Source organism: Pezoporus wallicus, unplaced genomic scaffold (assembly GCF_028554395.1).
Source record: "Pezoporus wallicus isolate ANWC-B61680 ecotype Strahan unplaced genomic scaffold, APGP_CSIRO_Pwel_v1 contig_10514, whole genome shotgun sequence".
Classification (NCBI taxonomy): domain Eukaryota; kingdom Metazoa; phylum Chordata; class Aves; order Psittaciformes; family Psittacidae; genus Pezoporus; species Pezoporus wallicus.
In genome coordinates this window covers 1,024,294-1,048,912 of record NW_026637640.1, presented here as the reverse complement: position 1 = coordinate 1,048,912, position 24,619 = coordinate 1,024,294, and the positions used below count along the sequence as shown (strand labels likewise).

At 43.9% G+C, this 24,619-nt stretch overlaps 1 protein-coding gene across 2 annotated transcripts in view; it reads left to right on the top strand.

Annotated features, from left to right (window-relative positions):
- The window catches only part of KDM4B (lysine demethylase 4B), a 63,612-nt gene that overhangs the window by 11,602 nt on the left and 27,391 nt on the right, over positions 1–24,619 (top strand). The window contains exons 5-9 of one of the 2 annotated variants that reach the window (XM_057406810.1): positions 7,362–7,411; positions 9,788–9,891; positions 13,821–13,958; positions 23,305–23,501; positions 23,987–24,019. In XM_057406810.1, coding sequence (XP_057262793.1) covers positions 7,362–7,411; positions 9,788–9,891; positions 13,821–13,958; positions 23,305–23,501; positions 23,987–24,019 — 522 coding nt within the window. The remainder of the gene's footprint in view (positions 1–7,361; positions 7,412–9,787; positions 9,892–13,820; positions 13,959–23,304; positions 23,502–23,986; positions 24,020–24,619) is intronic. The other variant, XM_057406811.1, reaches the window with a different exon arrangement.

Sequence of the window (24,619 nt, the reverse complement as noted above, 5' to 3'; positions counted from 1 at the left end):
CTCTGCCACTGAGACAAGATGGGAGGGAGATGGGCTTCCATGCTTCATATAACTCTTTCAGCCTGATCTGACTTGGGCCCTGGGGGAGAATGAGCTTGCAGATTCTGCCTTGGCATGGCGCTGAAAGCAGGGGCTGGAAGCACCAGAAGGAAGCACCAGTGGTGCTGCAGAGCTTTGTCTTTATTCACATTTTGTCAACGCTTTGGCAGAAATCAGCAGGGATTTTTTTTTTCTTTACTCAGCACAGAAAATTGACATTGGGTGATGCCAAGTGCAGTGCAAGTGGAGTTTAAAATAACAGAAGCCTATAGGAATGACAGTACTTAAATAGCACTCTGCATCCTGCATCCTCTGAGTGCCACGCAGTTGTTAACTAGTTAATGTTCTGAGGTTTCCATCCACTTCATTTCTCACTAACCAATCAACATGACAAAGGGGATCAAGTAGAAGAAATAAAGGAAACTTTACACACTGTGCCACTGATCTTCATCATGTCTTAGCTGAAACAGTTCTAGCTTTGATGCTAACAAGAACATAGGCCCTAGCTTCAGAGTAGTAGCTGTAGTTTGAAACAGTGCAGCTGGGTGGGTGAGGAGCATTAACCCTTTGGAATTTGTTTTTCCTCAAGAAAAGAAGAGTGTCAGTGCATTGTCATGGCAGTGGCATTGTACCGCCAGTGTAAGGGGGTGCCTAATCCAAAATACCTTTCCTTGCTAGCAAGCAGATTCCTTTTGTTCTCCTGTAAGCAATTATCCGTAAGTTTTTCCAAAAGCAGCGAGCAGGAGCGTGGCTGTGCCTCTGCACTGTGAAGGAGGCCAGTTGGTACAAGGCAGGAACATCTGTGATCTCCCCTGGTTACCTTCTTTCCCCTTGTTGCTTGAGTTGCAGTGAGGTAATATAAGGTCTTTGAAGCCTGATCTTCACTTGTATTTAGGTTTCTACAGTGTCCACTGCAAAAAGCAAGCAGGAATTAATAATGGTGCCAGTTTTGGGAAATAAATCTGATGTGAACAGGTTCTTCAAAACAAATACTAGAGAATGGCAAGGGATGTATATTGTAGTCATTCATCTCTGTTGGATTGTGTAGTAATTATCTTCTTGGCCAAAGTGAATGAATAAATGATTTCATAATGTTTTTCCCCAAACACCTTTTCTTAGCAAAATGCCTTCTTCATGCTGCTCATTCACTGCATGCAGAAGCAGACTATGGCTTTATTTGTATGGGTGGAAGGAGAGTCACTCCAGTGTGATTTGTAATTGTGTGCTTTGTGCCTGGCATTTGTTGCGATGAAGCTAACTGGACTGGTACATGGGTACCATTTCCAGGAGCAGATGGCTGTTCATATTAAGCTCTCTGCTTTAAAATAGTATTTAAAAATTGCATTAGAGTTCTGGAAAAATCTCCTTTCTGTCGTCATTGAGGTTTGGGTTAGTGAGCCCCTAGGAAAGCAGCCAAACGTTCAGTGGTTTTGTGCAAATCTTGTAGTTATGACTTCAGGTGTACCTCTTAAACTCATATATTTAATACTCTTTCCAGGCCATGGTGACTTTAAGGGTTAAGGAGTCTTTTAGCAGTGTGTGATTGGCACGGGTTAAGTTTGATTCTGATCTTCCAACAGTCAATCCATAAGGATTTGATCCCAGTGCCAGAGTAACCTGAGAGAATTCTGCCCATCGTCACTGGAAAGCAAATGGAGAGTTTGCAATTGCACAAACTGTAGTTTCTTAAGGGAAGAAGGAAATTCCTCATCTTACTTTACTGTTCTGTTAGCAGCAATCCTGCTTGTTGGTTCTTCATGTTGTGCTTGGCAGTGGGGTTGACAATCAGGCAGCACAGAAGAGATCTTACCCAGTGAAATAAGCCCTGTGGTCCAAGCGCTGGGAATGCTGACTGTGAGCCAGGCCCTTTCTGGGCAGGTTTGGTCCTGATTTTCTTCCTGCGCTGGTTCCCAAAGGATTGTATTGGAGCAGCTGCCTGCAGAGCTCATTTTTCCCCAAGCTTTAGAAGACAGGTTGATTTGGTGCCTTGTGTGGTTGTAATCTTGTTCTGTCATTACCTATTTACTCCTTAGTATGGCTTTTTGAGCAGATACTCCCCAGCCTCTGTGTTTATCTTTCTTCCTATGTGTATTTCAATAAAAATGTCATTATTTGAAATCATTGACACTGCTGGTTAAAGATACTGAATTCCATCATCCATTGTCCTGTGAAATGATCCATTAAAGATAAAACTGCAGACACTCGATAAAGGTTCTTTCCTAGGAACAAGGAGCTCTCTGATCCATGTGTGATCTTATCTCCAGAGCATGTGTTTGCATCCTAGATGTAAAGGAGCCACAAAAGAAGGGGACAGACAAGAGAGGCCAGAGATTTTCCTTTCCAAATAGTGATCGTGAAGAGGGAAATTGGATACTTACAGCGAATTCACCCTGGGATAACCTCAGATATTGATGAGGAGAAGAAGAAAGGGAGTTAATTTCTGTCTTTTAACAAACTGGGAGGGAGACACAGATCAAGGGAGGTTAAACAGGGAGGAACAGAGAAGTGACCACGAAAGAGAGGGAGGTGACAGCAATATCGACAAAGGACCAATCCGTTCTTGTTGAAATGCCTTTTTTGTTCATACTGGCTGCAAACTAGCTTAAAAACAGTGTGGAAAAAACTACTTTTGTTGCTCTGAGCTTTTATTTGACACTGTGAGGAGATGTCAGGTTCTAAGAGTTTTACCTGGTAGAGAAATTAGGCTGTAGAAGCAGGATATGAACTTTGCAAATGAGGGACCACCTCTCTGCAGTGATGGTTTTTAACAGCTTCTATTGAGTGATAAATACATTCTTGATAGACTAAGGGATTTTCTTTGGAGGCATTTCTGCTGTTGTGGGGGGCTAAAGATGTTGAAGATCAGGGTTCAGATTATGCATTTATGGACTCACTTTGTCTTTCAGAGAGTGAAATAATAGCTTTTTATTCTGCCTGTCATGTACGAGAGTAGGCTGGCATTTGAATCTTCAAAGGGTCGGTATTCTTGACACAACTAAATCTGCTTTGAAGACACATAACTGACCTCCAGTTTGACACATGGTCTTAGACATTTAAAATGTGCTGTTCTCTTGGTTTCTGTTCCTTATTCCAGTAATTAGAGCATGTTAAACTGTGTGGGGCCTGTTTGGCCAGACCTTGTGCAGACCCTGTGAAATTAACTTTCTTACCTTCTCCTATGGATTGCGCTGAAGTGACATTTCCAAGGCCTTGTGATTGAACCCCCTCCTGCCCAGGGAGACCAGAGAATGGGTGCACAAGATTTCCTAATCTAAGGACTGCTTAATTGCTCTGAGTTGGTGCCTCAGCTTTTGGGAGGGGCTGAGCTGAGGGGCAGGATGGCCAGGTCCTCTACCAAAGCCATAGCTTCAGGTGAGAACAGTCCCTCTTAAACAGGAAGACACCAGCAGAGAGGGCATGAGCAGGCTGAGGATTGCCTTTGATGTGGAGAAGGTATTTAACAGCTTTCAGTGCCCAAGAAGAAGAACACATTGACTTACAACTCCTTTGGAGAAGCTGCAGTGAGGAAAGAATCGGAGTTTGACTGCAAAGTCCCTGAAGAGCCTCTGATGCTGGAAGTTGCTGCTGTAGTGAATTCCCTGTTCTGTTATCCCTGGGTGACTTCGGAGCTAGTCCTTGGATCCCAGGATGGCCTGTCTGCTCTTTCTCACTGACACACTCGTTACATTCTTAACTCACAAGACATTTGCTTATTTATTTTCATTGTTCCTGATAATAATTCTTAGCCATTAGAGGGGAAAATTGTATTCAGAAATGCTGTTTCACACTTTATTTGTTTGATGATTTAGAGCGATAGAAAATAGCACATTTGCTGGCTTTTATAGTCTGATAATTATCTGCATCCATCAAGCCAGATTCCAGGGGAATAAACAAAACACCAAGAAAATTACACTATTAATGACATCCTTTATGGCAGATAGGAAGGATCTTGCTTTTATGTTAAGGATAAAAAGGGGACTGTCCAGTTCAAGTTGTATTAACAAAAGTCACCACTGTCGGGAGGTGACTGGCCAATGCATTTGTTGCTTTAGGGCAAATACCATGACCCTGGTGTCTAGGAATTGCAATCAGTTTTGCTCAGGAACTCAGCAAACTATACAGGAGTAGAGATCAGAAATGCTGGGAATGGCTTTTGTGAAACAAGTGGGGAAGCTGAAAGTCTTCTCACATACCACAGCAAGTTCTGTATTAATTCATTTCAGGGAACTGCTCTTGTTTTTGTAGAAGGAGTAGCAAAAGGTAATTTAGAAGGATCAGGATATTACTTTGAGATTGTTGGCTTCGGGGGAAGATGACATTTGAGTCATACACCTATAACTTGAGATTCGTTTCTTCCCTGTTCTGTAAATCTTGTGTTCCCTGGCAAAGCAGCAAGCCATTATTCATGCCTAATGTGACAAATCGCTGAGCAGCAGGTTTTCAGCTTAAGCTCAGCCCTTTGTCTTGGTCAACCACTGCAAGGCTGGCCCTTGGAGCTCCATACTTAAGGCACTGGTGCCTTGGTTCATTTGCAAGCCCAGTTGCTTGCAGGTTTGATAGGTCTAAAACCCGTTGCTGGTTTAACACTACATTGACTTCTCTTTTACTGGGGAACCAGGCTGAACCAGGAGGGGCAGATTCTGCACTCGAGGACAATGAGTATTTTCAGCAGTGTTGTGTGTTCTCTTGGCTGTTGCAGATGTTTGCTCTGATGCAGCAGCAGTCTATTAAAAGATGGTTATTAAGAAGGGCTGTTAAAATATTGATGCTGCCACATTCACTTCCCTTTGGTTGAGCTTGTTGGGGGCAATGGAAAATCCTTGCTCTGTCTTTGCTGTGGTTTAAAGGAAGCGTCTGTTGGAAGCTGTGGTTCAGCTGGTCCTGCTCTGTGCCCAATTCAGGCTTGCCCAGGCAGAGGGATATCATGAACCTGCTTTATAGTCCATACTACTGGTTGGGAAGACCCCACCTGAAAAGTATTCCCAGTCATGCATATAGAAAAGAAAATGATTGGATGTGCTTTACCAGGCAGCATCTTGTCACTTGGCTCTGGAATGAAAGCCATTTTGCTGTGAGCTGAGCCCCAGCCTGTGGGTGCAGGAGGGGTGGTAACAAATCCTACCGGATGACAGCATTTTGTCAGTTCCCTCTGCCAAGGAGGTTTGTCCCCAACAAGTGCCTGGCAGTTTTTCATGGTGAAAGCAGGAGGATGATACCATAAGGTTGTGCACAAAAGCCAGCCCTTGGTGGATGCTGATAATGCTCAATAACAGCACTCCTTTGATTGCAGCAGTTTTTAATCTTTCCGTGTCACCTCCATTGTTCTTGTACCTTGTAATCAATCATTTCATGTCTAGATTGAGCAAGCTCAATCTGTGCCATGCTTGCAGGAGCCTTCTGTTGCTCTTGCTGGTTTTAAATAGCAGCCCAAAGTCTTCCTTTATTGCCTATCTCTATGTAAATCAGTCGGATCTGTGAGTTTAACTTAAAACAGAATTTGACCTACTTTGAATTCTCTTCTGCAGTTGGTATTTTGAATTCCTAAGAATAAATGCAGAAGGACAGAGGTTCAAAGACTGGCCCAAAGAGAAGTTAATTTCTAAACCTGGAGCCAACTGTTACCAAGAGGCTGTTGTGTGGTTGGGCGTTCTGATTTGTGTATTATTCCATAGAGTTCTTCTAAAGAAGCTGGAATTCCTCCTTCCTTGCTGGTTTCTATCCAAACAAGTCCTTTTTCTTTTCTCTCTGTGGACTGTTCTCCAAAGCTCAGCTTGGCTTTTTGCAGGCTGCAGTCTCAGATAACACAATAACCATGTTCCAATGTATTAAACTTTGAACATCCTCAAGATTTAATTAATCTTATCTTTACAACTCCCAATTACAGGCACTAATGAAGTGAAGGTTGCATTGTAGACTGGGGATATTACATTAATCATCTGCAGCCTTGGAGCCATAAATGAGTCCTTTCCCAATCCTTCAGCACTTTTCCCAGAAGGAATGGAATGTCTCATTTCCCTGTTTTAAGGGATGTTAATCCTACAAAGAAGCTTTGGATCGGGATTAGTTTTATCACATTTATGTAAGTGATGAATGGGCTTTGTAAGGGGAAGGTTCTGAGCTTTGTCCCAGACAGATGAAATTGAATTGTTTGATAATTATGCAGTTGCAGGCACTGTCAAACTTTGGTCAGAGGATGTTGGGAGACTGTTGCTGTATTTATTATTTTATAAGATTAGGTGCTACATAGTGTTTTCCCTTCGATTTCATTTAAGCCATCAGTTGAAATCGGCTTAATGTCTAAATCTTGAAGCATCCTACGTATGATTTCTGTCCTTTGTTATCCTTCCTAACCTGGCAGAGCACAACAGGTAAGCTGGGGTTTTGTACAAAAGCAGTACAGGAGAGGGCTTCTATCTGTTTTGAGACATCCTGATGTAAGTAGAGCAATACTGTTCACCTGTGTGGTTGCCCACTGCAATATCCTGTTTGCAGCCTGTTCTAATGAGCTGTGAGGATTTTGATGTCTTTATTGGAAATAACAAAAATAATGGATGTTTTATTATTCGCATTGAAGCAGAGTTATAGCTGGCAATAAATGTCAGTGAGGGAAATGTAAATTCTCAAAACTCTGTTACAAGAAGTGCTACAAGCACCACATTTGATTTGATGCAGTGTGTGAACAGTAACTCACAGAATTCCATTGACATTAGAATGTGTTGTCATGTTAAATGTGTCCCAGGATCCCAGCCTGGTTTGAGTTGGAAGGGACCTTAAAGCTCATCCAGCTCCAATCCCTGCCACAGGCAGGGACATCTTCCACTGGAGCAGCTTGCTCCAAGCCCTGTCCAACCTGGTCTTGTAGGTACAGCAACGAACACATCCCTCCTTCACACCTTTCCAGTCCATCTGCAGTTAGTTGTGTGTTAATCTGTATCACAGGTTTTGTTTTTCAGGTATCTTCCCAGCAGAAACCATGGCTGCTCTTCCCTGTACTGATTCGTTTCTCTTTTGTCTAGTGCTGTGTCATCCCTTTGTCTTCTCAGTGTTTTCTTCTACCTTGTGAACTCCTGTGATGCTGTTGGGAAACATGAAGGCAAATGACACACATAACCTGTCTGAGGACTTTGAGTGAATTACGGGCCTTCTTCCGTGTATTACGTGTGACTGATACCTTCCAGCCTTAGGAAATACTGGTGTTATTTCCAGCCATTATTTGTGAATGTGCCGTGCTACAAGTTCTGACCACACTTGTTTCCAGCCTTTGTTTTCTTTTGCTGTTTTTACATTAGTGATGATTTTCTTCTGTGTCAACTCTCTCCCAGGTATGCCATACCTCCTGAGCACGGCAAGAGATTGGAACGCCTGGCAAAAGGTGAGCTTTGCTTCAGAGAATCACAGAATCCCAGCCTGGTTTGGGTTGTAAAGGACCTTAAAGCTCCTCCAGCTCCAACCCCTACCACAGGCAGGGACCCCTTCCACTGGAGCAGCTTGCTCCAAGCCCCTGTGTCCAACCTGGCCTTGAGCACTGCCAGGGATGGGGCAGCCACAGCTTCTCTGGGCACCCTGTGCCAGTGCCTCGGCACCTTCATTGTGTTTGGACTTGTACCTTCCTCCTGTGTTTGGACCAACACATGGGTATGTTCTTGGTGGAACCCAAAGCATGGCAGGGGAGAATCCTGCCCTTGTTTGAAACAGATTGATAAGGACTTGTCTTCAAACTGGTTCTTCCAGTTCTCGTGCGAGAGCTGCTTGGTGAACCTGCTGCATTGGTAGAATGGCTTCAGAGGCAGAAAACCTGTGGCTGAATTTTCCTACTGGTACAACTTGCCAGGTTTTCTAAAAGTTACTTTTTAAGCTATTAAGAGCCAGTAAATGCAGATGACCTGTAGGATGTGCAGTACCAGTGTCTGACATAAGTAGAGCATAAGTCTCTTGCTCTTTGTAACTTACTTTTACTGATGATCACTATCTAGTGGTTGGCGATGTATCAACCAGAAGCAAATTATCAATGATCTCATCTTTACGTTAGTTTTCTGTTGCTTAATACCTTTAGTAGTTGGGATGGGTGATGTTTTGAAACAACAGTGAAATAGAATTACTACTGCTTGGGCATTCTTCCTGCCCCATGCATCAGTGGTTTATACTATGAGGAAGTTTACTATGGAGAAATGAGTGTGCAATTAATATGGAAAATGAATAGTGGAGCTGTAAATGGGCTCACTGGGAGAGCTGTGGAGCCCATGGAGAGAATGTTAATGTGTTGCCATGTTATTGGTGCTAATCACTTAAAATGTGCTTCTTTATTAGTAGCCTTAATGAGAGCCACTTAAACTGTGCATTAAAAAGAGAAACTGCAGAGAGGGACGACAGGCTGGTAGCAGACAGTCATAATTCTAATGGAAATGCTTTTAGGACAAAAATACAAGAAAATCTGGAATCCAGTAATCCTTTCCACTTCCTGAAACCCTTTCCATTGCCTTTCATCCATTAGTTTTGTTTCCAGACCTTGGATTATTTATTTTCCTCAATGGTGATGGGTGTTGATCCTTGTGAACACATAATTTGTTACTGAATCACCCACTTGGAGTGAAACACATGGTCTTGAAGCAAAGGGTGTTACACTGGTTGAGCTGCCATTCCTGGGAGTAAAGTGCTGACATCAAGGGGTTTATTTAGGTTTTATATTGCAATTTGAGTGTGTTTAATTATTTGTGATGGGTGTGATAGCTCAGTGTGGCTCTTGTAGCTCTTTAATGGTGCTGAGATGCTGAGTCAGCTCACACTGGCTCTGCGAGCATTGTGAGTGACCACTGTGGCCAGCGAATGTGTGTTCCCCCTTCCACTGCCTTGTGAGGAATATTAACATCTAAGCATTAACATGCTTATTTTTTTCCTTTAAGGGGGTGATACATAGGGCAGATTGGTCTGGAACCATAGAATGGTTTGGGTTGGAAGGGACCTTAAAGCTCATCTGGTTCCAACCGCCTGGACGGGCAGGGACATCTCACACTAGACCATGTCACCCAAGACTCCATCCAACCTGGCCTTGAACACTGCCAGGGATGGAGCATTCACCACTTCTGTGGTTCCAGTGCCTCAGCACCCTCACAGGAAGAGCTTCTTCCTTATCAACCTGAACTTCCCCTGGTTCAGTTTGAACCCCACCCCCTGCCCTGTCGCTCCAGTCCCTGATGAAGGGTCCATCCCCAGAATCCTTGTAGCCCCCTTCAGACACTGGAAGCTGCTCTGAGGTCTCCACGCAGCTTCTCCTCTCCAGGCTGACCAGCCCCAGTGTTCTCAGCCTGGCTCCATGCGGTGGAAAAGGACATGTTCATATTCAGAGGAGGTGGTGCATACTTGTTGCTTTTGCCTTGTTCGTATTCAGAAAAAGGCTGGCCCAGGGGTGAGGTCGAGCCAAAACTCGAGCCAGACAGGTTCTGGTTCTTAATGTGCTATGCTTTTACGGAGATTTTGGCCAAGATACTCACTCCCAGACACAAGAGACTTGGATTGCTCTCAATTTAAATGGAATTTAGACTTGATGTGCCTCAGCGTGCAAGGCTTTGTCACAAAATTGATGTGGTATTTTAAGCAAGGAGGGATGTGCTAATTACAGCTTCAGTTGTGTGCTTGTTGTCTTGATCTATATATTTAGGCAGGTTTTGATTTTGTCAGCTTCTCTCTACTTAAATCCTTGATTTGATACAAGATTCCTTTAGCGCCTGCTCCTCTTTTATTGTCTTTACAGGATTTTTTCCAGGAAGCTCTCAGGGATGTGATGCTTTCCTCCGTCACAAGATGACCCTCATTTCACCCTCAATATTGAAGAAATACGGCATTCCTTTTGACCGGGTATGTACAAAGGATGCATTGAACACACTGGTGGGTTGTTGAGGTGCACAAAGCACCGCACCCCTCTCCTAAGGAAACAATTCGTCACAGGCCTGAGGAGCAGCTTGCTTCATTTCTAAACACATTATTATGCTGAGTGTATCCTATCAGTTTAAACCAGGTGCCTGCCTGTAAATGAGGATTTGTGGTTTGGCTGAAACACTCGCTGTGAAGTGCCTCTCTTCATAAGAGCTTTCACTAGAACTAACTTTGTCAACTGGGGGGCCTCTGCAGGTGGAGAGGGGCAAACTGTAATGCAAATGCTGGGGCTTATCAATGGGCAGCATAACTCACTGGGAATTTTGGAACACACTTTTTTCTCCTGGATCCAGTATGAACCAAGAACTGGAGCTGGATGTACTGGTTCAGTTGTATAAGCATTCACTGTACACCAGGCCAGTGAGGATCCATGAAATCTCTTAAGCGCTCTTATTTGAAATGAGGGGTCAGGTTTATTTGGTCTGATCATTTTAATGTGCTTATTTTTAAAGTCTTCTGGCAAGAAGTAAATGTCTTCAGCCAGGTGTGCTTACTGTGGACTTAACACAATCAAACAGCTACTGCTGCTGCATGCTGCCAGCACAGAGCCTGTCCTGCCTTTGGATGTGGAAAAGGAATTGAGTTAGAGGTACTGGGAGTCTTAACTCCAAACTCCAACGGGAAGTAGCAGAGGATGCTTGGTTCAAATTGATTTCATCCTTCCCCATCCCCTTTGCATCATCATCTGTGGATATTATGGCTATTTTTTTCTAAATAAGAGCTCTTGAGTTCTGGTATTTCTTTTTTACATGGTTTTTTGGAGTTATTCCACCTGAGACAAAGTATTGAACCTATTTGATGAGCCTGGTGATTCTTTAAGATGGAAGTAAAAGATCTGGGCTCTTTTATAGCATAAGAGCTATGAATTCATTCAATTTACTGCTCCAGGGACTGTTTCATTTTTCCTAGCGGGAGGCTGTGATGAATGAAATTTGAAGTGTGATCAAGCAGTTTATGAGATGAGCTCGCTGTCAGGGCAGGGGAGAGTAGCATGGAGCAATGTGGTGCTTATGGTTCAACATCAGTGGCCAGACTTGGCCTGGTTTGTACATGATGGTTGATATTAAATTGTTCATAGAAAGCCACAAACCGTTTTCTTTCATCATTCTATCTGTGGAACCTGATTCCCAAGTGTGAGAACACAGGTACCTGCTACCCATGGTTGAAAATAGTAAGGAAAATACCCAGCTGTGGGCTCTGACTTTGTGATAAGGATTTTCACTTTACAAATTTCAGGAAAGTGGGCATGTGGATTGGAATAATGGGGGACATCTCAGTTTATTGCATAGATGCTCCTCTGAGAAATGACTTTGGAGAGAGGAGAAGGCATTCTCTATCTTAACCATATACAGAAAAGAATACATAATCTGTAACCAGCGCAAGCTCCTGAGACATCTGACTTGAACTGTGAAGTTTAAGGCTTTCTTATGCTGCTTTCTACTTCAGTATCAGTTGCAGGCTGTGTCTTGCTGCTTCTTGTGGTGTTTATCTTGTGAAGTTTGTTTTAACCAGAAGCCAGAAGTGGTGCAATGGCTAAAAAGCATGCACTGCTTGTCTAAAGATGCAGCTGAAAATGAATCTCTGCCATTTCATTCAAGAAGTGTGTTGGGGCAGTGCTCTTGGGTCTGTTGGAGCTCAGAAAACAAAGGAAGTTCTTACAGGACTTCAAATGTTTGAATGTTGTCGGTGGGCATCATTTTCTCCAGCATAACCCATTGTTATATGTTTGCTTTTCCATCTGTCTGAGGAAAGCACCATTGACTTTGTATACTGAGTGATTTCTCATCAATAACCAGGTAAGGCAACCAAAGGAGGCTGTCAAAAGGCAGTAGATGAATACTTTCCTTCCAAGCTTATCCCAGGTCATTGTTGGTGAGCTGTGTGGTGATAGGGATGTGATACAAAGTGGTTTAAATAAGGGAGTTTCTAATTTATTGCTTGGTAGAAAGTCCTTACCTGCTTTCTGAAGCCTAACTTGGCTTCCTGCTATGAACCTTTGATTTGTGACATGATGATTCTTTGCAAATTGATGTCTGGGGTCTCCTCCATGCGGAGTATATGTAAATGCTAAGAATCTGATTTCTGTCTCCCTATTACTTACACACAGACACAAAGGAGAGGGCAGTGTACACGTGGAGGATGCTATTAATGTCAAACCCAAACTTTCTCTTTTAAGGCAAGAGGGATTATTAACATGTTACTTAAATGCAGTTCCTAATCTTGACTTACAGGAGTGTGTTTTTTATGGTGGCTTCTTTCTTCTCTATGGCACTCACTGGAAGGATGCTCTTACATGCAAAAAGGAGGAGGAGATCTCTTTAGTCTGAGCAGCCTATATCTGAATACCTCCTGTCCTGAAATAGTAGCTTTTGAAGAGGATCGCTATTATTCAGAAGCAGGGAACATATGCCATTTTTCTTTAGAAACAGAGATAGGATCCCTTCATCTGAATTCTTGGCAGATTTCAATGAAGTGAATAGGCCCACATTTATAAATCTCTATAGTGGTATTCTGTGGGAAAAAAAAAAAGAAACAGATCCATACTGGGGCTTTTTAATAATTAAAAATGTGTATTTCTGTAATCTCCTATTGATTTTTCCATTTATTTCTCAAGAGCTTGCAGAAGTCAGTAAATTTAGGGCTTTCTCCATGAGTGGCAGTTTATGCTGGCTTTCCTTCAATAGTTATTACTTTTCTGCATGGCCTATCCATCATCTTGAGTGCTTTCTAATTTATGGTAGGGATAATGTTGACAGCAGTGACATAGAGGACATACACTGTGGGCTTGAAATGAAGACACCAGGATGTAGATTTTCTGACAGAAACATAATCTTTCTGTCTTCTGAAGTTAGCAATCTACCCCTCTGCCTTGATTGATGGATGGGGTGGGTGGAAGGATGCTCCACAAAGCTGGGTAGGACTGGACTTCAGCACCTCTCATCCAGAAGTACTGCAGGAGCTTCTTGTATCATAGCAGCTTGTATTCTCTCTCCTCTTTTACTCATTCTGCTAATGCTAGTGTCAGCAGCAAGTTCAGGTGTTGGTGAAAGTTTTGACTTCTGTCTGCTCACATTTTCTGTTTGGACCCATCCTCGTGTTTGTGAGTGTAAGTTGTTTGAAATCTCCATAGGCTCAGAACTGCTGCGTGCTGAGTTACTGCTGGTGGGAAGGGATCCAAATGGAAGTGCTTTGGCATGTGACTGCTGTGAAAGGTCTGTCAGCACTTCTGGCTTGGAAAGACAGGGAAGGTCAAACTTTGCCTCTTTCACACCCTGTGGAAGGGAGGTGCTGGTGAAGGCTTGCTAAGCTGGAGAGCTGGGCTGGAAGGGTGGCTCCAGGCACTCTGCATCTTAGGATCTGTGCTGTACTCAATGACAGCCCTATTTTCCTCAATGTTGTGTCTGCATAAGATGTAAAAAGAGGATTTTTTAGAAGCATCACAGATTGATTGGCCTGTGATTACAGCTGTAATCTGTAGAGGTTTTAACCCTTATATTGATAATGTTTATAATGCTTATTGTAGTTTTAATTTTACTGCAGTGGATAAATGGTGGGCTGTAGCTTTTAGGGTGTTTGGCTTTTGGGTGTAATGGAAGTAAGACTGATAAATGTGAGTGAGGAAATAAATGTAATGCAATGTAGCATGTACTTCAGTAGGACCCTGCAATGCAGAGTGCATGTTAGGAAGGAAACCCAGTGTTCTTGGCTCCACTAGCCTGGTGGTAGGAGTGTAGATTTGGACTTAGAATGAGCTGAAGTGGTCATGATCTAAAGATTTGATTTTATAGGTGTCTGCTCTCCAGCTGCTACATTAACTGATCCATGGGGTATCTCATCCTTTTGTTTTTCAGATCACCCAGGAAGCTGGGGAGTTCATGATTACATTTCCTTATGGATACCATGCTGGCTTCAATCATGGCTTCAACTGTGCTGAGTCTACCAACTTTGCCACTTTGCGATGGATCGACTATGGAAAAATGGCAACCCAAGTAGGTGTCTGTTGGGATGAAGGGCTCTTTAAAACCATGAGCTCATGAAATACAAAGGAGAGTGGGACGCCTACCCTTAAGAACACAGAGGAAAGTGCTATTGTTTTGATGATGTGCTCTTTCAGTTGTGCTGGTTTATGCCTGTTGATACCTCTTGTCATTTTGAGGGCAAAGTAATAACTTTCTCAAATGCTGGATGTTACACACACCTTGTAAAGAGGTTGTTTTGAGACTAGTAGGTTTGGATTAGTTTTCTCATGCATCCAAACTGCTTTCTTCTCAGTGAATAAGGTGACTGATGTAACTGAATACAATTCATTAGGTACACACTGAAGGAGAAGGAATAAGCTGGGAATACTTTTAAGCTTTAATAAGACTATGGTAATAACCTTCTGAAAGGGTCTGAGTTCCTCTAATCTGTGCACTCGGTTAACTCTGAAGAACAGAGTCATGTTGAAATGCCTGTGTGGCTATTTCCATTTGGGCAAGTGTCCTGCACGTGTTGTTACTCCTGGCAGTTCTGGAGTCAGTGACAGCTTTCACGCCAGCACACGCACGCCATTCTCTTGGGTTTAAGTGTGAAGTGCAACTGATTCAACAGCATCTGTGAAGTTTTTAAGTGGGTGTCAGTTCCACGTGGTCTTTGGGGAAAGGAGAGATGATTGCGAGGGGGGGCATTTGGAAATTGCTTCAGATATTTCTTTCCAAAAAGGCAGGCTCACTTTTTGCTTTCCAATAGCATTTATAACCTTTTCTGCATTTATTTTTCTTCTGTCCACTCAGCTTGACTCTGTAGCTTTTGTAATGCATCCTAACGCTTTCCTCTGGACAAAACCAGCTCTGTTCAAAGCAGACTGCAAGTCCATCTGTGTCTCAGTCTGTGGAGCAACGTGGTGATATCCATTTTTCCTTCACAAAGCTTTATACTGAGAGTAGCAAAAGGCAGATGATTGCTGCCTGTCATCATTCCCTTCTCAGGGTTGGGATCCTGGCATCTCTTTGACCTTCCACCTTTTTGCTGTAATGCCTTTGGGCAGTTTGGAGCCAAGCTGGATTTTCTGCACAGGATTATATTGGGCAGTGATCAATGTGTGTTGATCAGCCCCAGTGGCTGCTTTGTGCCTAATGTGAGTCACTGGGTTTTGCTTCCGGAGGCTGGTGCTGTTCCTGGCACTGCAGGCTTCGGGGGATCTTGTAGAATCACAAAAACCCTTGTGCCATTTCTTCTCATTTTCCCTTTTAATAAATGAAGAGCATTAAATTGATGTAATGGCAAGTGAAATTCTCTCCCAACCAAAAAATCCTCGTGCTGAAAAGTTACTCTTTGTCCTGTGTCCACCGGTGTTCAAGTAGTGAACTCTGCATTGGTGTTTGTATCCCACTGTTCATATTCCACTGATGCTGCAGTGGCAATAACCGAGGCTCCAGGGCTTGGTGGAGGCTGGAATGGGAGTCATACATTGAATTTGTGCTGGAGTTAAAGGGATGGGTAAGAAAAACCTAGAAACATAAAAGGCCTCAAATCGGTGTTAAGTGTCTTCAACTCAGAAACAGCCAAGCAAACTTGGTTTGAAAAGGTAAAGGATCGTGTTTGTCTGCTGTGACCTTGTATAGCAGGTTTATCTGTGGCAAATGGTCATGGTATTACACCCCAGAAAATGGGGTTTATCGTCGGAATTCTGACAGACCCTTAACTACAACAGTGCCAGCAGGCACCGCTCTAATATTAAAAGCAATTTTGGCTTCAGCCATGTGTTCACAAACAAGTGACATTTGGGAAGTGCAGCTTTAGATTGAGCCTCCATGCTTACATTGTTAAGCAGCGTAGCGTGAAATTACTGAACAAGCAGCACAGAGAGCTCTGAGCAAATCTGGGCAGAGAAAGTTGAAGTGTGGAAGGAGCTGCCCAATTTATTTCCATTGCACTCTCTGACACTTGCCTGTTCAGAGGTTTCTGCTTAATATTGCCTAAAGCACACACTGCACACGTGTTAATTAACCCTTTGGTGCTTTGCTCTGGGGTTCCAGATGAGGTATGAATGCTGTTACACTGCAAGGGCAAAAGGTTTGTTTAAATCTCATTTGAAGTTAAACAGGATCTGAATGAAATACCAGCCGACTCTGTGCACTCAAGCTGGGGAGAATTCATGGAGAAGGGGGGCTTCCTGGAGGGTGTGAGTTTGGTTAACTGCTGCAGGTTTGCTGAATTTAGGGAACGGCTCTATTGACTGCAGTGCTCTCAGGCACGAATAGATTGTCCTGCCCCACATCAAAGCAGGATTTCTTCTTCTTGTCACACACTCCTTTATAAAGTTCTCAAAGTCTCGACTGTGCAGCACTCTGCAGGGACATCCTCTTACTACCCCAAAGCCACTTGGCTGGAAGATGATTCCTCTCCTTTCCTGAGGTTAGCAATACAGCTCTCATGTCCTGCCAGCACTCCTGAGACTGGGGACAAGGTGAGGTTCAGAATTAGCCACTTGTAATGTTCTCCTGAACATTATCCTGGGGATGAGATTTGGATTGTGCTCCACTGAGAGCTATGTAAGTCAATGGCATAGCACGAGAGAGAGCTCACATAGGAAGGTAATGGCTCACCTCAGAGAAACATGAACAGAGCTCTGCTAATTGCCTGCCAGATGGATGAAATGTTCTCCTAACCACAGCAGAACCTGCCGGGGCTGTAAAAATACATAATAACCAGAGTGAAGTTTAAAGATCAGCTTCTCAGGCACTGGTTCTGCTCTAATTGTACAACAAGCATGAGCATTAGCACAGGAAAGAAAAGCGATGGCTGCAGGGTTGTGTAGGAAGGTAATAGTGGGAATTTGTGCTTGTGTCAGTGCAAAATTGTCACCAGGATGAACAGATGCTTCAAAATTCCAGTAGAAATTGCTTTGGTGAATCCTGAAGTGAAAGAACTGCCTGTCCTGGTTGGCTCAAAGCTTTTTGAGAGCCTGGTGGGAGTTGTGGAGTCTCTTTCAGAACTGCTTGGCAGAAGTTGATGGGAAGGAACTGGAAGGGGACACTGCGAGGGTGTGTGCTCGTGGGGTTCATGTCCTTAGGTTGAAGTTGTAACCATTGCCTCTTACTGTAAGAACATACTGACCAAAGCATCCCTTTGATTTGCTGATCCTTCTCATAATTGCTTCTCTAGCCTCAGTGCTGAGTGCTGGGATGTGACAGACAAAATTCATGTCATCTCTCATGCTGGGTATAAATCCTCCACACTGATTGCTCTCTGTTCCCAGTGAGTGTCAATCTCCTTACATTCAGAGGAAAGGTATAACATCCTCCTTCCCTTCAGGTTTCAATGACATGGTGACAGACCACTGGGAAATAGATGCCTTGCATACAGCTGGACATTGTGCCCAGAAGTCTAAGAATTAAGAGCTCTTTAACTGTTACCCCATTTACTGTCAATGTAAATGTCTCCATCTGTCCTCGAGGAACCTCGTGTTACAGCTGACTTCTTTCCAGCCAAGGTGACTTGGAGGCCAAGCACAGCTTGCCTCTGCCACCTCATCAGTGTGAAAGGCTGTGGTTGAACAGCACATCTGTCAGTGCCTTGTCTCGGGATGGGAGAGGGACCTTCAGTTAATCATGGGGCTCCCATAGATAATCCTGGTGTGCTGTCACTAGGTCTTCCCAAATACGTGATGGGAATTCACGTTGGCATCCTTTGCGGATCAAATCCGGGGAATGCTTTTTTAGAATACAGCACTGTTTGACCAACATGAGTTTGTCACACCTGTCACAGTGTGCAAAGTAAGAAGAGATGCAGAAGGAATGAGTTAAACTTATTTTAAATCCCAAACATAGTTATAAACTGCTCAGGACTTGATGCACGGTAACCGGGACGTTCCCACCTTGGGCTGGGGTGACTTGGGGCACCTTGCTTCTGTCTGTGCTCAGGGCTTGGGGTAACCCTTGGAACACTGACCTGGGAAGGTGCTGGGTTTTAAACAGGTATTTGTTAAATGGATGAGGCCCATTTATGCTTCTCAGCCTAATTTGCTTAATTACTGCAAGGTGTAAAGCATGGTCTTGACATTTTGAATGCTGCTTAATAATGACTTTGCCAGGCCAGGCTGACTCTCCAGGAGCCCGTGATGGAAGTGCTGGATCTCTGGGATGGAAAGCTGCCCTGAACCCTGGAGTCCTGACGTTGCTGGGCTGCCACAGTCTCCCATTCCCTCTCTGCCTCGCTAACCCTGTGATTTATCGTGTGGAGGTTGTGGTGTGCTTTGTGGCTGTGGTAAATAGCGACATGAAGAATGTGCTCCCTGCAGCTTGTTCATTCAGCTTCTCTGTCGCATGGGAGACCCTGATAAAGTGTACCAGCCCCAATCATTCATGTGTCAGAGTGGAGGCTTAAGGGTCGTCTGGCTTTGGGGCTGCTAGTATGGCAAGGCCATCAAAAACCCCTTTTCGAAGCTGCCATAGATTGTGCTTTCATATGCAGCTGGTGTTGCTCTGTTGGAACTGCTTCAGGGCTGACACATGGGGGCATAGATAGGAAGAGCAGTCTTACATTCCAGCTAAGAACAAATAACTGTTCTGTTCAAGAATTGCAGAAATGGTGATGTTAGAGCTCTGAAAGGCAGTGTGAAAGCATAAAGAAGCTGTGAATGGACATTACACTTTCTCATCAGGTACCTTTCCTTTTTGATGTCCTCTGCAGCAAGTCCTTCAGTATACTGAAAGGCAACATTTTTTACCCTTCGGCCCCTTCACTTTGTGCATGAAGAGCACTTTAAAGCCCACTTTTTATTACAGTGCAGTGGGAGTAGATTGCTTATGAACAACCTCTTTTATTGTTTAACTCCATTTGGCTTCATTACTTGCCTTTCCTGATAGCCCATGCTGCTGACGCCATCTCCCACCTTGCTTCCCTGGTGGCAGTTTGCAGTTTCAGCGTTTTCCTGGGGCGGCTCATAGCTGGGTGCTTCTGAATCCTGATGTCTGAGGTTGGGCTCTTGCTTTACCAGGCTCTTTAACTGCTTCAGAAATACATGCAAGTGGGTCTGGATTATTACAGGAGAGAGACAGAAGTGCTTCATTTGGGGTGCGGTTCTCAGAGGGGTCTAATCAAGGCACTGATACACAACCTCTTGCCTCAGTATGCATCAGACCTCCCTTGATTCTAAATCATAGCATTTAGAGTTGCAAAAGATGTATTTTAGCTTTGTATCCTTTTGAAAAATGTTGCTGTGAAATACTTGCTATTACCAGGGCAAAGAATTGGATGATGTGCTAGAAGCAAACCTGAGGTTGTCACTTCATGTACCGACACGTCATATTCCACCAAGCATCATTATTCATGTTCCTACAAACTGCCTATAGATCTTGTTTGTCATCCATGGGATCCAAAATAGTGGATTTTACTACTTCATCTGTTGGTTTACAGATGTAATGCAGCACAGCATTCGCCTTTCTGTTGAAAAGAATAAAGAGCAGACGATCAAACCAGAGGATAAAAGGATATCTTCAGTCACTTAGCAAGAATCGTCTCGTGTGCCTGGCACTTCAGAGCTGTAGCTCTTCACCAAGCCATGTCAGTTCATGCTTTCTGAGCAGTTCATGCATGAGCCCAGGTTGCTGACCTGCAGCAATGCCATGGGGTGGTCAGGGTAGGCTCCTCTCACCAACTGCAAGCCTCATGGTGCAGAAGAAATGATACCTTGGGATAACCTCAGAGTGATGTTCACTATAGACAACATCATAACCCCTGGATAAAAGTCTTACTTTGTTTATTCATTGTGCTGGAATGAGTGTCACAACAGAAGGGAACTAATACTTCATTGAATCCCCTTCTTGTAGTGCTGCTGAGAGCACTGAATTTCCCTCTGTGTTCTTTCAGCCTTGTCTGAGACATGTATATAAACCAGGACCCCACTGAGATGATCCCCTCCTGCCCCACCGCTGTGGTTGTGTTTGTCTTGCAGGGATGAAGATTACATATGTTTGAAAGATTTGGGAGTATGTGGCATCCTTACAGGTATAGCCTACAGAATAGGAAGAGGTAGAAAGGAATTCTGGTGGAGGCTGCAAAATAGCTTTGCCAAACGAGAAAAAGCCAGCTCTCTACCCACAGAAATCCACATGGAACGTTATGGAAGCACATTAAGGAAGCACACAAGGAGAAGTCATGCCTGCAGCCAAGGACCAGGGGGAGTCCTTGGAAATCTTTCCCTAATTGTTTTGTTTATGAACCTCTGCAGAGGATTTCCAGTGGGTTTCCTAATGAACTGGTTTGTTGTCGAGACTCACGGCAATGCTGATAATTACACTAGAAACAGGGGGTCAAGACTCATCTTCTTTCCCACAAGCTTTCAACTACCAACCATTAAACATGAAAACTACGTGTTTTAGGTTTTTCTCCTTCTCCTCAAAGTTTAACTCCTCATGCACTTGCAGGATCCCTGCTGCTCGTGTCAGGCCTGTCCTTGGAATCCGAGTGCTTGTGTCGCTTCTGAAAGCTTGGCTAGCTGTGAGAGCATTGCTGTGCAGGACAAGTGGCTTTGAGCTGAGTGGGAGGAAAATGAGACTGGAGCCTAACCTAGTTTATTCTGTCATCGTGGCCGAGTATTGACTAGATCTCGAGTACCACGTCTGCACTGCACTAGCGAATTGGATAACTGTTCAAGAGTATTAGACTGGGAGGACTTTGTGTTTCTTCCAAAAGCTGCCGTTCTTGCCTCAGCCTGGAAATGTGTGGAGAGCAGCTTAGGAGTGTCATCTGCATTAGCAATGTGTGTTCCCATCAGTCCAGCAGGAATTTCTTAGCTGCCTTTTGCATGTAATCATCTTTCTCTCCCAGCAGCTTGCTTTTAGGCTTCATTGTTATGAAAAAGCAGGTAGGAAAAGCTTTAAGCACAGTTTTTTTTTTCCTCTGGCATTTAATGGTGCCATAATAGCTGGAAGAGCCTCAACTTGGAGTGTGTTGGGGGTTATATGTTTTAATTCCCATTAAGGCAAAGTGGGAGGCTACTGGGTCTTAAACAGCTGTGCAGTGGGCCCTGATTCCATCTGAATGTGAGGGGGTTTTCTATGAGAACCGGAGGTGCCAATTGAAGTACATCATTTTGGTGACTACTTCTACATAAGGAGAAGGGTTATTTTACATTAACGTTTTATGTGTTATGGAACAGATGGGGTTCAGTTTAGTGTTAATAGCTGGGAAGTGAGGGAAATAGCTGTACAAAAATGCTGCTGCTGAAGGTTGAGGTTGAATGAGGCTGCATTTTCCCATCTATCCTTTGATTTTATTACTTGGAGGAGACAGTCTTTTCGTTTGACTGTTATTTTCTATAGACTTATTCGTGTTTTTATTAAAAGAAAAACACTGCAGAGAAGATAATGGTTACACATCCAGTAGCCACAGATTTCCCACTATCAGTTTTGGAGTTCTAATTGATGAGACAGGGCTCCTGGTGTGGTCAGATGTTTTACCACAGTCTCCAACTTTGAGTAGCAGAGAATAAAATAAGAAGTAGAGGAAGAATGTTGGGTTTCTGTGTTTGAAAAGTGCTTCACTCTGCGTTTTCTTACAGTATTTGAGCTTAGATTGCAAATTGCCTTAACATGTCCTTATCCGGGCTGGTTAATAGTCATTAGCTCATGAAAAAGGAGAGGTGAGGCCAGGGTAAGCCTTCAGAGGGTGGAACAAATTAAGTTCTTGCAGATTTGGTGAATATATGGAAGCTCTTATTGCTGTTTTGGGTCTGAAATCCCTGGAACCGAAGGCAAAGAGCTAACCCTAAAGCTGTTTTGATTTTTGTCTTGTTTTCCACCCCCATTTTCAGGACTTGCAGCCAGTCCTTGGAGATGCCAAGTTGGGAATATTCTGTTGTTTGCTCTGTTGCTGAGACAGCTTTGTGGTTCCTGAGCACTCTGGTGTGATGGTCTGGCTACCAAATGGGGAGCAACAGAGAAAAGATGGAAAGATACTTCATTAGATCTCAGAGTTCCGTACATTTCTCACTGATCATTTGGAAGGGATGGGTCTGTCCTCCAGGTAGCCATTTAGTCATGCTCTGTGCTTTGGGTGACCACATCGCTCTTCAGTCTGTGTTTATGATTAAATACTTTGAAAGAAATAGAGCTCTCTGTATGGAAGGAGAGGCAATACATGGAAATGGGTATCATTGCCAGGGAAACACAGGCTTACTGCTTTTGTCTTGCTCTAATGGATAAAGCAGGTAGTTCATTGCAAAGGGAATTTCTTGCCCTTCTCTCTGCCCACAGTCTCCTCCTGATCTTCTCCCATCTCCTTCTCCTCCCTCTCCCACCCCTCACACACACGTGCACGTTCCCTTTTGCAGCTGTGGGAAGCGTCTGCTGTACTAAGTAGGATTTTGCTGCTGGGTCTGAGGGAAGGGTATGGAAAAATACCTTGACCATTATGGGAATGTGAATGTGACACAACTGCAGCAGCTGAGGAAATATAGCGGCATGGTCTGGAAGAAGCCCCAGAGGGAAGAGGCTTTGTGCATTATTCATGCTTGCTAGTATGAAAGCAATAAAATGAAATTAAAATTGAAATATAAACATACATCATGTTAGATTTGTGTAAGGAAAAGAACTTGGGCTACTGCAGGCTCCTGGAGATTGCAGCCCACAAAGGCATTTCTCTGACGAGCATCCAGATAGCTCAGCGTGTGCTTTCCTGATGATCTCTGTACTCTTTACATCTCTGTGAGACTCTTAAGCTGCTGGTGGTTGGAGCTGTACTGGAGACCTTTAGCCCTGCCCAACTTGGGATTTGCTCCACTTGATTTGAAGGCATTGACACAAGTGTGCTGCAGTGTGTCGGTTCGAGGGTAGGATCACAAAGCAGGCTGTTGCCCTTTTAAGCCATTTTTCATCCTTTGCTAAAGGCAGAGGAGGTCAATCTCCATAGCTCATTGATGATGTGTGCTGTGGGGTGCTCTCCTCTATTCCTCTTCGTAGCAGTGCACAGGTGCTTTGAAAACGTCTTAAGGAAAAGGGATGGAAAATGTGCTCAATACAAATCCCTTAAGCCACTCTTGCCAGTGATGCTGGTGAGAAGCTTCTGCTTGGCCAGGGATTTGAAGCATGGGCACCATGTGTGTTCCTGCTGGTCTTTGGCCAAATTGCATTTCCAGCCTTTCTGTCCTGCACTAGTTTTCATTAAGTGAATTGGGTTTTCCTAACAGTGCTCTCCATAAATCCTGCTTCCCGCTCGGCACACTCCCAGGCCGAGCAGCATTGAAATAGCCAGTGGTCCTGTGGGACAGTAGGTGAGGAGTCTATGGCTTTCAGTCACCAGAAGGTTTTAGCTTGCTCTGACCTGCTGTTGACACGTGGTTCTTTCTTGCAGTGTACGTGCCGCAAGGACATGGTGAAGATCTCCATGGATGTCTTTGTGCGGATTTTGCAACCGGAACGTTACGATTTATGGAAACAAGGAAAAGATATCACTGTCCTGGACCACATGAAACCCACAGCTCTGACTAGCCCAGAACTAGATGCCTGGAATGAGACGAAGGCGGAGTTGAAGACTAAACTGCTTCGCAGGTAAAGAGAAAAGCCAGGAAGGCAGAGAGCTGTGCCTGAGCACTGTGCTGGATTTCTGTTGCTAGGATTTTCAGCGCTGTGATTCCTAGTCTGGGATAGTTCAAACTCTCCTTTTGTTCTGTTTGTTTTGAATGATTCCTCTTGTGATTTTTCTTGGGTAATGTGCTCCCTCATTGTTCTGTTTCCGTTAAATGTTAGAGAAGCACATGTTTTCTGAAAGTAGGCCACCGTGTGCCCCCTCACATCTCATCTCTTAGCCTGCAAGACAAAAAAATCTATAGGAAACATTTATAGCTTCACTCATCAGAATGCAGGAGGACAAAAAAGCCCCATCAGTTGCAAAAGGGATTTTATGCATGCCTTTCTGTGCTTCCTTTGATCTCTGTATTAATTTTCTACACGTTGGCGGGTTTTGTGTGTTACAGCATGCTGGAGTTGAAAAATTGGCATGCTAACCTTTTACTGTTGGAATCTTGCTTTTATAGGATAGGAGATGAGGAAGAGGACAACAAACACCGGTATGTGACTTCCCCCATCAACTCTATGACTTCATTCTTTTCCCTGTCAAGTTTCTTAAAGCAGTCACTCTGAAAGCGTTTTTCACTTCGTTTGGTCATGTCTGCTCCCTTAAGGGGGCACAGAAAGTCTTTGGGCATCGAGGTTTCTCATACTGCATCTTGGGTTTGTGTAGTGTCCTGAGGTCTCCTCTTGCATCATTAGAGGACTCCAGCGCTCTCATGCCTGGTCTGGTTTTCCATTCTTGAGAGTACAGATAATCTGCTGAATTGGTAGTGGTGTGTGACGGTGAACTGGTTGTGGATAAAGCTAACTGCTCACCAGAGCAGATAAGGAAACGCTGCTGCTGCTGTCTCAGACAGTGGACTTGACCTAGAGTGTTGTAGACATAGGCTGCCAATGGGAGAACTTCTCTTCCTTCCTCAAGCTTGCTTGAAAAATGAGACTGTATTCTAGGAAATGGCATTATCACAGGGCTTTAATGTACTCAGATATAAAGTGTGTGCCCATCCATATGCTGCCTTACCCTTCTTTTTTATATCATTCCCGTTCCTGCTCTGCCTGTTACCCAAATGCGTGCAGTGTAGCACATAAGCTTACTT